Source organism: Acanthochromis polyacanthus, chromosome 18, assembly GCF_021347895.1.
Source record: "Acanthochromis polyacanthus isolate Apoly-LR-REF ecotype Palm Island chromosome 18, KAUST_Apoly_ChrSc, whole genome shotgun sequence".
Lineage (NCBI taxonomy): Eukaryota > Metazoa > Chordata > Actinopteri > Pomacentridae > Acanthochromis > Acanthochromis polyacanthus.
In genome coordinates this window covers 4,926,540-4,939,488 of record NC_067130.1, presented here as the reverse complement: position 1 = coordinate 4,939,488, position 12,949 = coordinate 4,926,540, and the positions used below count along the sequence as shown (strand labels likewise).

The following is a 12,949-nucleotide window of genomic DNA, read 5'->3' as shown; positions in this document are numbered from 1 at the left end:
ATTAAAAGAGATGCTTGATGAGAAGCAGTTACTGTATTCACAGATGTCTTTGTGAATATCTAGATTTTCTAAAATTTTTAAGCAAATCAGTCCTGGTTGAGCAGAAATTGCTCTAAAACTTTGATGACTTGAGATGTAAATAAGACGTGGATTTTAAAGCCTTAAAGCATCATCACAAAGATTTCTAGTTTCTAATCTTTCTCAGTGTTTCTGTCTTTTTAGCTACATTTTTCATGTTTGTTTCTCCACCCTCCCAATCAGGGGATGTTCCCAGGTCGGAATAATGCGGGCGCTCTGTGAGGCTGGCATCCCGGTGGACCTCATTGGTGGCACTTCAATCGGTTCCCTGATGGGGGCACTGTATGCTGAGGACCGCAGCCACAGCCGCATGAGGATGAGGGCCAGAGAATGGGCAATGGTGAGAGTCAAAGCAGCAATTACATGTCCTGTATTAAATCCAGATCTTGGAGAAACAACTGATATTTAAATTTGCTCTTCTTTGTGATCCTTAAAATGCCTTACAGATTTTAACCCACTCTTCAGTTTTGTCCTTTTGTCAGGCTGTTACAAGGACTACAAGAAGAGTTTTTAAAGCATTTTTTGTTCCTTTTTTCTACTTAAATTAGACCAAGGATGCTACGGAGGCGACAGGAAATTAAATTAAAGAGACGGGGGATGATATTCAGTAAAGCTGCTTGGAGTTTATTCAACCATGGTTGGATTTGATGCTTCATGACCTTGATCGAACATCTTCAGGATGTTACGTAACATCGGTTGACTGCAGAGCCTGGACCTCGTGTTTTCTCTCTAGATGGCGTACTTTTAATTGCCTAAGAATTAGTTTAAATAATCGATAAAGAAATTGGTTGGAAGGAAATATTTAGATAAGAACAGTGTACTTTTGGATTGAGGAGGGCTTGAGTTTAGCACTTGAAGAATATTTTCAGTTACTTTCAGTTTTCTGATCTTACACTTGTCATAAACTAAATGTATTGTAAATGTGACTCGTTTGAACAGAAAATGGTTTAATTTTAATCCAGTTTAGACCTCTGTTCTGCTTTTAACATAATGAATCATGCTTCGCAGGTTAACAATCAAGTTATGGGTTGCTGTTGCACCTCTGGATAGGTTTTTTTTTTTTTACATCCACCTCTTGTACAGAACCCTTTTAGTTATGATATGAAACACATCCTTTGGTCTTTAACACTGTGACCATCCATGATGGCTAATTTCAGACACCTGCTCTGTCTCCAGGCCTGCAGGCAGAGCATGTGGTAGGATTTGTCTTCCCACCATGCATACAGCCCCTCCTCCTCTGGCTCTGTCCTTGGTTCTGAACCTTTCCTGCAGAAGCAGCTGGCTGGGTTGCTGCTCCTTAGTATCGAATTAAAAGAACCACTGTGCCATAAAAGAGTTTGTCCTCAGCAAAGTCACATGAACAAAGTGGGAAAAAAAAATCATAGGAAGTGAATTTATGTTTTTAAGAATTTTCAAAAGACTATAAACATAGATTATTGGAAAGTACAAACAAGATGAAAAACTTACTGTTTGTGCTGCACATTAAGGAGTTGTCTAGAGGAATAAACTATTTACTTTGCTTTTCTCTGGATTTTCTCGTAGGAAATGACTTCAGTATTTCAGAAGGTTCTGGATTTGACATATCCAGTCACCTCCATGTTTTCCGGTGCTTCCTTCAACTCCAGCATCAGCAATGTCTTCAAAAGCAAACAGATTGAGGTGAGTCCCGACTCACAGAATCAGAACTGAAATAGAGAATGAAAAAAAGAGAGAACTGTAAGGACACTTTTAGCAGATAAACGTCCAGAAACATGACAGTCTGGGACAAGTAAACGCATCACCTGAACTTATTATCTATTGCATGTGATCATTTTGTTTGCAGGACCTTTGGATCCCGTATTTCAATATCACTACTGACATCACTGCCTCAACCATGAGAGTACATACTGATGGTAAGTAAAGTGCTTGTTTATTGTTGTAAAGAATTATTTTGTCCTTTGCTTAAAAGGTTATTTTTTCCAAGAATAAAGTTTACTTATCTAGCTGTAAAAGTTTTATGCGCACAAGTTTGGAGATCCACCTCTGTCATTTCTGCCATCACTGTCCTCGTTAGTGAGCTGACCCTTCAATTAGTCTCAATGATGAGGTTCATTTTCAGTCTGTTCAGCTTGGCTGCTTTCAATTAAACGTGTCGTGCTTTAACGGCAAAAAACTCAGAGTTGCCTGTTTGCTGTTTGAGGTTCTCTGTGGCGGTACGTTCGTGCCAGCATGTCTCTGTCGGGATATCTGCCTCCTCTCTGTGACCCCAAAGATGGACACCTGCTGATGGATGGAGGCTACATCAACAACCTGCCTGGTTTGTAGCACTCCTTTTTAGTCTTAATACTTCACAAGGGCGCGTATGAAGTTAGCATTGTTTCTCTTGATATAATCTGTTTTACCGTATCTATATAATTTATTTGTGCTCTTTGTCTTTTGTCCCATGGTGTCGGTTTCCTCCGACTTCCCCAGCTGATGTGGCGCGCTCCATGGGGGCCAAAGTGGTGATTGCTATTGACGTGGGCAGCCGGGATGAAACCAACCTGACTAATTATGGCGACTCACTCTCAGGCTGGTGGCTGCTATGGAAACGCCTCAACCCCCTAGCTGAGAAAGTAAAGGTGATGGATTGATTAAGAATAAAGACACAACATGCTACGCGGGGATGCTTTAAAAATAATCGAGCCGTATGAATAACGAGTGTATTTTTGGAGGTGTTTCTCAGTGATCCATAAGTTTTTTTCTATAGGTGCTGAACATGGCAGAGATTCAGACCCGGCTGGCCTACGTGTGCTGTGTGAGGCAGCTGGAGTCGGTGAAGAACAGCGATTACTGCGAGTATATCAGACCTCCAATCGACAGATATCGCACTTTGGAGTTTGGCAAATTTGACGAGATTGCCGTAAGTTTACGAACTATTTGTTTTACCCACTGATGTCAGTAACTAATGTCAAACAAATTCCCACAGTGTTTTCTGCACAAATTTATCTGCATTGCTTTTAATAATTTCAGCCAGTAGTATGCATATAAAGTGATATTAACACGTGAATGTTTGTGTACATTTGTGTGATGTAGGAGGTGGGATACCAGCACGGCAAGACTGTGTTCGATGTGTGGAGTCGCAGCGGTGTGGTGGAGAAAATGCTGAAAGACAGACACCAAGAGGAGTTCCACAACACCCAGAGCAAGAACAATGTAAGGACTGGGGGAGTGATCAATCTATGGAAAAGCTGTCGATTATATGACAAGAAAATCAACAGAGAGAGTTCAGTACAAAGCACTGTGACTCAAAATGTTGTCACCTTTTCAATGCGGACTAAAAATCTTACCAGAGATATATATGACCAACTGAAATGTGCGAAATTAAAAGATACAAAAATTCCAAATTCAAGTAATTTATGAACCTTAATCAGGTTAAATATACAAATGAGACAGTATTTGGGTTTAGTAACCACTCATTCCGCCCTCAGAGGTAAATATATATAATATTTGTTCCTGCTAAGGGCAGAGCTAACATGATTAATATGTTTTGTGTAATAAAGAATATGTAATATAACAATCAAAAAAACTGCCGTAGTAGCCTCTATGCCAAAACAAGCCTGTTGTGCAATAAAAGAACAAACTAAATTTTTTATTTTGTTGCCATAAGGACACATTCTCCCTATAAATATTTAATTTTATACTAGTAAATCCACTGTTGAATTATTTAAATATCAAATATTCTTTTTATGTGGCATCAACAACACATTACTGAATCTGACGTGAAGACACATAATCAAGAAAATGGCAAATCAATGGACAAATCCATAACAAATACAGTATATTGTAGGTGTTGGCAGAATAGACGGTGATCAACCACAACTGTCTAACACTGTATATTGAAATGAGCTGATAAGTGTTATTCTCCTCACCTGTCAGAGGTTTTAATAACTACAGTTTTAAAAGAAAGATAGTGGAGGTGCACCACTTATGCTACGTCAATGTCAAATTGATGAGTTTACTTTTCTAAAAAGCCTTTTCCATAAACCCACCACATCTGACAGGCAGATTTTACATCCACTTCATATATCATACTTTTATTCCATCAATGTTTAATTGACCAAATAGGCTTAGCATATTGGGTGTATTTTCTTCCTTTATTGTTAATTCTACAATATATGCTTTTGTCAGGTGGAGTTTGTTGTTTAGAGTGTCATACTTTAGGCCTTGGGCTACAGTTCTGCTCAGTAATGACATTAAAACTATGAATCCGTTTGCTCTTCAAGCGCACGGAAATGGATTTACCGTACACTAGATTTGTCCTCCAGCAATGTCAGAGAAAGACAAAGCACCTACTAAAAAGAAATACAGAGAATGATGAAGAAAGATGAGACATTTACCTTCAGTCTGAGCAATAACATGAAGAGGATGAAGAGCAGAATAGCAGGGTTGATATTGAAAGGAATCATGACAATAGCCCCAAAGCAACAAACTAACAAATGCACCTGGGCAAGTGTGGAAGGAAGGATGGCGTTGCTGTTGTTTTTTTTTTTTTACAGAACTGAAACAATAATGTTCAACGTCGTCTTATAAATGGCTTCCGTGCTCATTCTTTAAAACAATAGCATCACACAGACAGTTAATGAGTGTCTTTCCATTTTCAGATGCTAGTGTAGGGTGCATGCAGCTCTCTGGGGAAGTAATGCATCTTTTTCCATAATAGATTTGACATTATGTTCAGTTGAATAGCAAAAAACAGGTGGCAGAGATTTCAAAACTAAAGGGGGGTTAATGTGGCTAGTTCAGCTGACAAAACAGGAAAAGAATGCAAGGTCAAGCTGCAGGATCCATAGTAAGGATGTATCTTTGTATAGCCTCTAATCAATATTTGTATTTCTACATCACTTTAAAGGAAGTGAAACCAATCCAGGTCAGATCATACATGCCTAACTGAAAGAAAACTGCTTAAAAAGGTCTGCATCCAGAAGACTCAGCAGTAAATACTGGCTTTTTCACACCACAGCAGTTTAGTGATGTGGTACATCAGCACAATGCTACCTAAATGGAGGCAAAAAGACTAAATCCAGATCAGCCATGCACCCTTCACCTTACTGAACCTGCTGGCTGTCATTTATATTTTCATTAGCGAGCGTGTATCATGTTCTCACAGCAGAGGTGTTGATACCTGCCGGCTGGAATAATTAGCTCTTACTAATGGAACTTGCATGACATCAGAGCGGCTGCAGCTGAATGTTTTGTTTTTCAGGTGGTGACGTGTCCCAATGCTTCCTTCACTGATCTGGCAGAAATTGTGTCCCGCATCGAGCCTGTCAAACCCGCCGTGGCGGACGGTAAAACCACCGACACTCACTCCACGATGTCTGCATGAAGGGTTTTTACCATTTCTGCTCAATGTTTGTCTTCCTGTACATGCTCTTATTTGTTTTTGGGTGGGTTTTCTATTACCTGTCATATTTTATTAGGAAATTAATCCTTTTTTTTTTTTTTTTTTTTACATGGGAGGAGATAGAAAAATTGACCTCCATTACTGAAGAAACTGAATCATATGAATTATGTGCGTACACGGGACACTCCATGGAAAAGTGAACATATCGTATTTATTTAGAATATGAACTGTTCAAAAATAATACTCTAAATTAGGCATTTGCGTTCCAATTCTAAATAAATATTTGCAGTGGTGCTTGAAACTTTGAGAACAAAAATGTTATTTTTCATCATCCATAATCTTATATGTACGTATCTGTGCAGAAATAGTACGCCAACTTTTGCTTTAAGCATCTGGTTTGACCCTGTTGTGCTGAGCCGGTAACTGTTGATCAGTCATGTACATCAGCTTGAAAAGAACAGCTCCAGCTCTGGGATGTTGGTGGATTTCCTCACAGCGCTTCAGGTCGTTCCACAACATTTCCATTGGATTAAGGTCAGAACTTTGACTTGGCCGCTCCGAGACATTTACTTAATTCTTCTTGAGCCATTCTTTGGTGGAACGACTTAAGCGCTTAGGATCCTTGTCTTGTTACGTGACCCACTTTCTCTTGAGATTCATTTCATGCAAAGATGTCTTGACATTTCTCTATTTTTGATGCCATAATTCAGAATTTATTGTCCCAAGAATGATGGCAAACCGTCCTGGCCCAAATGCAGCTGAACAGGCCCAAACCGTGATACCGCCACCACCATGTTTCACAGATGGGACAAAGTTCTTGTGTTGGAATGCAGCATTTTGACTTCTCCAAACATAATGCTTCTCATTTAAACCAGAAAGTTCTATTTGGGTCTCATCCATCCACAGGATATTTCCGAAAAGCCTTCTGTCTTCTCCATGTGATCTTTAGCAAACTGTGGGTGGGCAGCATGTTCTTTTTGGAGTGCAGCGGCTTTCTGCTTGCAGCCCTGCCATGCACGCCATTGTTGGACTCGTAATCATTGACAATAGCCAATGTGAGAAAAGCCCTAAGTTATTTAGAAGTTATCCTGTGTTCCTTTGTGACCACACAGACTACTACATGCTTTGCTCCTCGAGGGTTCTTTGTTGCTCGACCTCTCCTGGTGAGATTAACAACGGTCTTGAATTACTTCCATTTGAAGACAATCTGACTGTAGATTGGCGGAGTCCACACTCTTTAGAGATGGTTTTGTAACCTTTTCCAGCCTGGTGAGGATCAACAAAGCTTTTTCTGATGTCCTTAGAAAGCTCCTTTGTTTGTGCCATGGTACAGTACTTCCACAGACTTGTGTTGCAAAGATCAGACTTTTCACATTTAAATTAGCTGCTAATTCTAGAGGCTCACATGCATTTACCACTCAGAGATATTTACTATTACAGATATGCAAACTTTCAAGCACCACTAAGAGTGAAGCCTCATGCAGCGACGGTTATGTTTTTCTCACTTCTCTGCATCCTTCTCTACATTCCTGTTTGTCCTATTTATAAGCTATTTGTCATCCATCGCTCATCAGCGTGCCCTGTGTGACTTCTCACAACGTTGCACATTTTTGCTGTTCTGACTCATTCACCTGCCCACCCACTTGCATTTGTCACCTCGTTTACACTCCACATTTTCCAACTTACTCACCCACAACGTGCTTCTGCGCTTCCTGTCCCCCACTCTTCATCAGAGGAGTCAGACTACCACACCGACTACGAAGAGGAGGCACTGGAGAGCGCTCTGTCTGACATGGAGATGTACAATCACTATGGAGAGCACACTGAGGAGGAGGAGGAGACCGCGGACACGGTACAGACCTCGGGTTATAAGATGGGACACTGTGGGGTCTTTTCTGCAGAATTACAGCACCTAAGTAGCCGTTTTCCTTCAGTCACATCTAAAACAAGCTTCTTAAGGTTTATCACATTGAAATGGAATTTATACTTTCACCTCAGCGCGACACATTTCATGGCAAAGTCATTTTTCTGAAATCTAGACTTTGGGAAAGTCAGGAGTATCTTGCTGGCAATTGTACAAAACTTATAAAATCTTGAAGTCAGGCCAATTCACGCTTTAAAAGTGATCAATAATAATATAAAATTTATTCTAAAATTAATTAGATGTTACTGGAAGGCCACCTAATTCAACTAAAAATTATATATTTTAGCTGTAGTCGGGTGTCGGGGACTGTGCCAGTTTCCAAAAGAGTCACAAATGACAGAAGTCAGCTTGACTCAGGAGGACTGTGCTGGTACTTTTTTGGCTTTTAAAAAACTGTCTTGCTTAATCTATAAAGGACACTACAAAAAGGATGCAAAGAAGTTGTCCTGCTTGTTCTTTTTTTTAATTTTTTTATTTTTGCTTTTCTAATATAGTATGCTAAGATACCACAAGGTCTTTCTTTCCACACAAGTGAAAAACATTTCGTGGTGAGCGGCACGAAAAACATGACGAAATCGTGCAGGTGCGCACGAAACCGAAACTAAAACTTACGTGACAGTTTCACGAATCCCCGTGAGACCGGGTTGCAATTCTACTTCTCTCTCTCTGTGTTTTGATTGTAGCATAATGTTGCCAAATTAAAGCGAATGGCAGAAAATTTACAGTCATCTTTTTTTGCTTTTAGTTAATTCCTTTACCAATCTGCAGCAGAAATGTAATTGTAAAACTCCGTCTCACCTTGGTTCTAATTCTCAGGATGAAGAGCTGGACAGGGGACGTCCACGCCCCATTACCTCACTCACCAGCAGCCACCCTCCGTTTGCCGCCCTCCCTGGCAGGCTGCTGGAAGAGCCGTCAAACCTTCAAGCCCTTTCCAAACAGTCCATTAAGTGAAGACCCGTCTAATGAACTCTGCTTGAACAGGTCATCACTGTTTAACCTGCCCGTCTTTGCCCACATTTCACACTCCAGTCTGTCCCACATGCAAAAACTGCTCTCCAGTGACTGATTTCCATTTTGACCTCCATAACCCAGCCTCGTTAGCGGTGTGGCTGACGTAACGAATGGACAGTCCCTTATAAAAAAAAAGAAAGAATACATACTGTAGGTGTTAGATGCGTTTAATATCCAGCACCTATATATTCCCAGTTTATAGAGCAGCCGCTGGTCTAATCATTTCTCATATTGAGATGATTTCTTGTAGCTTCACATGAATCACACCAGTCTAGTGGAAGATAAAAGCAATACTGGTGAGGCAATACTATTTCCATGAAATATTCATTACTTGGACCCAGGTGGAAGCTATGAATCCTTACTGATTGTATTTTGATTTGAGAAAATTTAACCACATTTGAAGTAGTTGAACATTACAAAACATATTTTTTTGCTCCTCTGGTGTCTAAACACACAGATTGCTTTGGTGTGAGGTTACTAAGTTTTGACACATCCGTCTCTGAGATCTGCGCCACATGCACTGTTACAACGTTGCATAAAAGATTCATCACACGAGAAGATGAAAGGGGTGTGAAAGAAAAAGTTACAAAAAAATTAAAAGTATTTTTCTGTCAAAATCTGCCCTCTCTGTTTTAATATATACAGGGTTATTCAAAAAGAATGAACTGATTTCATTACGCAATATTTTAAGAAGTAAAAGCAATAGAAAACTCCTACCAAGTCACAAGTATTCTATTCACAATCAGCTTTTATTTCCTGTCTTACAACTGTTCAATGTGGCCACCACCTGCTGCACGGTTAACGTCAATGTGATTAAAGAATTCCTCCCAGACGTGTATCAGCATATCACCATCCACTGTTATTTGATGACCTGAAGCATCAAATAAAAGTTGATTGGGAGTAGAATACTTGTGATTTGGTTGGAGTTTTCTATTGCTTTTCCTTATTAAAATATTACGTAATGAAATCAGTTCATTCTTTTTGAACAACCCTGTACATCTCTGCAGACCAGTGTAACGCTTCAAATGAAATCAATAATTGGCTGAACTGCTCACACCTACTGCTTACAGTACTTCTGAAACCTCTAATGAGGGGGTCACAAGTACAATCCGAGACAAAAACAGCGGTTAGGTAGAAAGTAGATCAATGCAGGCTGTTGACAGTGACGTCTGTGGATGATCTGATGAGAGACTCGTTTTCCACGAGTTTCATCACCACAAATAAAAAGCTGTTCATCTCTCGTGTGTTTGCAGGGCAGAAATCTGAGAAACTGACGTGTTAGTGTTGTTATATTAAGAAAAACTTTGAAAAAATGTTAACTTAACCTTTAATGCTGTTCCAACCCAAGGGGAACAGTGCTTAAATCACTTAATATGAACTAAAATCATATTAAGACGCCACCAAAAACCCAGTTCTGAGTGGTAATCTTTGCAGAAATTTATCACCACAACATAAGTAAAACAAAGAGGGTTGTATTTTCCTCAAGACTCCACTGCCAATGCTGGAAATCCCACCATTAACGGAGACATTCCCAGCAACTTATGGGACACTTGTAGCACAAACAATGCACTAATGCTGTCAGCTGCTCTGCCGGCGGTGAACTCTGACCGTCCTCTCTTCACTTCCCACTAAACCAGTATTTTTTTATTACATGCTCATATGGTGCTACTTAATTTTCAGCAAATTTTGAACCATCTAAAAACAAATGCCAGTTGTATGTGGCAGTTGAGTGTGGACTCGATTAATACAAAAAAAAAAAAGTGCACATTTTTAATGAACTGAACTTTAAACCGCTGACTGTGGCACCAAATGCGCCTAAACTTTCATCCCGAAAAGAAGGTCACGGTCCCGAAAGGTTAAGGACCACTGCTTTAATGCTTTGTTCTCTCTTTTCTATGTAATGATCCTCACCAAGGTTTGCTTGCCAAACAAAACTAATTTAAAAGCAGAAAGGGAGCAAAGCAAGCAGCGTGCTCCGCGGCCATGGCTGTCAGCACAGTTTTGTCGTAACCAGCGTGCCAGGGACATGGAGGGAATTAATGATTCCAATCCACTTCAAAGCACTAGTTTCCCTCTCGGCTGGCGTTAGAGCCTCCCCCCATCTGTTTTTTGGCTTGAATCTATCCCAGACTGGGCAGCAGACAGTGCGGATCTTTTGAGTGAACTCGTCTCGGTACAGTTTATGCACCGAGGCTAGCACAGAAACGTGTCGTAACACAAATCATTCGGCTTGTCAAGCAGTGTTTCTGATTATATTCCAGTGATTTGGATCTAATTTGTTTTTGATATTGAAAATACTAAACGATTGCATGCCATTGAATATGTCGTATACATATATTATATTCAAAATATATCTAATATTTAAGTCCTAGATGATTATAAGCACAACTTACATGAGCCAGACAATCAGTCCAGAAATGCAATTCAATGCACAATACTAACAAACTAATCGTGATATCGGTCTGATTAAAATGCCTCATATATTTCCTTAGAGTTAGCTTAATCTCAGTCCTGATTTGGGCTGGAACTAACAACTGATTAATGTGATGATTATTTGTTCAATTAATACATTAATCTTTGGTATTTAAAACGCAAGAAAATGGTCAAACGGTGAAAATTAATCACGCAAAATTTAAAAATTGTACTTTTTTGTTTGAACAACAGTCCAGAACCCAAAGAAATTCACATTACTTACATTTTATTAAAAAGGAAAAGCAACAAATGTAACAACAATGCAACAAAGGCCGATCAGTACTATCAATACTGGACTTTTTAGGCAGGTTCCAGAGAGGTAGAAGGCCTGAAAAACGAAATAATAACACATACAAGGGATTACCTAAAAAAAATAAGCTCAATAAATACATTGTGTGTCATATTTTACAGCAGAAACAAAGTTGTTAATGCCTTCCAATGGGAAAAACTTGGTAAAACCTATGTTTAACATTTCCGTACTGTCATTTTTTGGTTTCTCACTGGTCAGACACGTCACAATACCAATGTTTCTGCTGTTATCAGGCATCAGCTTTTTAGGATTTCGTTTCCTTTGAGTCGATGTAGCACCTCGTGACCCTCCCTGCATGAAGCTGTGATCTTGGTAAATCCCGGTGCTACAGCGCCTGCAGCCTTACATGTGGAGACAGCAAGAGAAAAGCTGTGATAAACAGTACGAGGCTCCCATATGGTGTTAGTTAAACGGAGTCTGGACAGAGAATGTGCGAGCAAACCGGAGATGGGAGAACGTTTGCTGCTTACCAATGAGACGATGGTGCTGGTACTGGTGTTTTCTGTTTGTAAAGGTGGAGCGTGTGGTTCCAATCCAACGCACTGTTTTGGTCAAATTTGGTAAATCTCTCCTCATGGTGGGCAGCTGTGTGTCCTGTGTGTGGTCCAGTGTTTGCACACAGTTTTGGTTTTATAAATGAGAAACGCATAAAGTGGCTTCACACAACACTATTCCAGTACATGTTGATGCTTTTCCACCAGACAGGCGGAAATGAGAGGAACAGTCATTCTGGCAGATGCCAACTCTCTAAACATCAACAGTCTTTCTACCCGAATCACAAACTCCACCTTTAAACTGAACGCAATGAATTTGTTTTTCAGGCAGAACGAACGTTTCACTACTTTATTAAATGGGGACACAGTAATGGATGAAGCGCTGATGTAATGTGTGGAACTGTGCCATCAAGTTAATGCAACGAAGCCTTAGATGAACCGTGAGGGGAAAGAAAAAAAAACAACCACTCGTGCCGTCATTCAGATTTTTTTTTGTGCAATGATGAAGTTTACCAATAAGCCTGTAACATGACCTGTTTCTATGAATGTTTTTTATAATAACCAACCGTTACTAATAAACCACTATCTGTTGGTGTAGTCTCTCTTTATATCTTTGATAAAATTGCTGATCAAGTTTCCAGTGTTTAAAACTGGTGTCGACAATAAATATCAAATAAAATATCAACTATGGATTGACTGATGCCGATTATCGGTGATCGAGGAAGGGCGATGACCAACAGTTGGGAACGACAAAATGATGCTAAAGTGACACAAAAATGACACAAATCTATGTTTAAATAATACAGAAATGACACAAATGGATGCTAAGCAACACAAATATGACAAAATGATGCCAAAATAACACAATAAGACAAAAATCACACGGAACAATACTAAAATAACACGAAAAGACACAAAAATGACACAAAATGATGTTTAACTAATACAGAATGACAAATGGATGCTAAAATAACACAAAATTGACAAAACAATGCTAAAATAACACAATAAGACACAACAATCACATAAAATGATGCTATAATAACACAATAAGACAAAAATGACAAAAGAAAAATTAAACACAATGATGTTTAAGTAAAACAGAAAAGACAAATGGATGCTAAAATACCACAAAAATGACAAAATGATGCTAAATTAACACAATAAGACACAAAAATCTCATACAACAATGCTAAAACAACACAATAAGACACAAAACCACATAAAATGATGTTTAAATAATACAGAAATTACACAAAATGATGCTAAAATAACGCAACAAGACACAAATC

At 39.3% G+C, this 12,949-nt stretch overlaps 1 protein-coding gene across 1 annotated transcript in view; it reads left to right on the top strand.

Moving 5' to 3' along the window:
• pnpla7a (patatin-like phospholipase domain containing 7a) overlaps positions 1-12,254 on the top strand; it is a 28,235-nt gene extending 15,981 nt beyond the window's left edge. Inside the window, exons 27-36 of the mRNA XM_022215731.2 lie at positions 262-418; positions 1,621-1,737; positions 1,901-1,970; positions 2,258-2,374; positions 2,530-2,678; positions 2,807-2,959; positions 3,133-3,252; positions 5,303-5,387; positions 7,177-7,295; positions 8,184-12,254. Of these exons, the coding sequence (XP_022071423.1) occupies positions 262-418; positions 1,621-1,737; positions 1,901-1,970; positions 2,258-2,374; positions 2,530-2,678; positions 2,807-2,959; positions 3,133-3,252; positions 5,303-5,387; positions 7,177-7,295; positions 8,184-8,321 (1,225 nt within the window). The 3' untranslated portion in view covers positions 8,322-12,254. The remainder of the gene's footprint in view (positions 1-261; positions 419-1,620; positions 1,738-1,900; positions 1,971-2,257; positions 2,375-2,529; positions 2,679-2,806; positions 2,960-3,132; positions 3,253-5,302; positions 5,388-7,176; positions 7,296-8,183) is intronic.
• Positions 12,255-12,949: the final 695 nt, after the last annotated feature.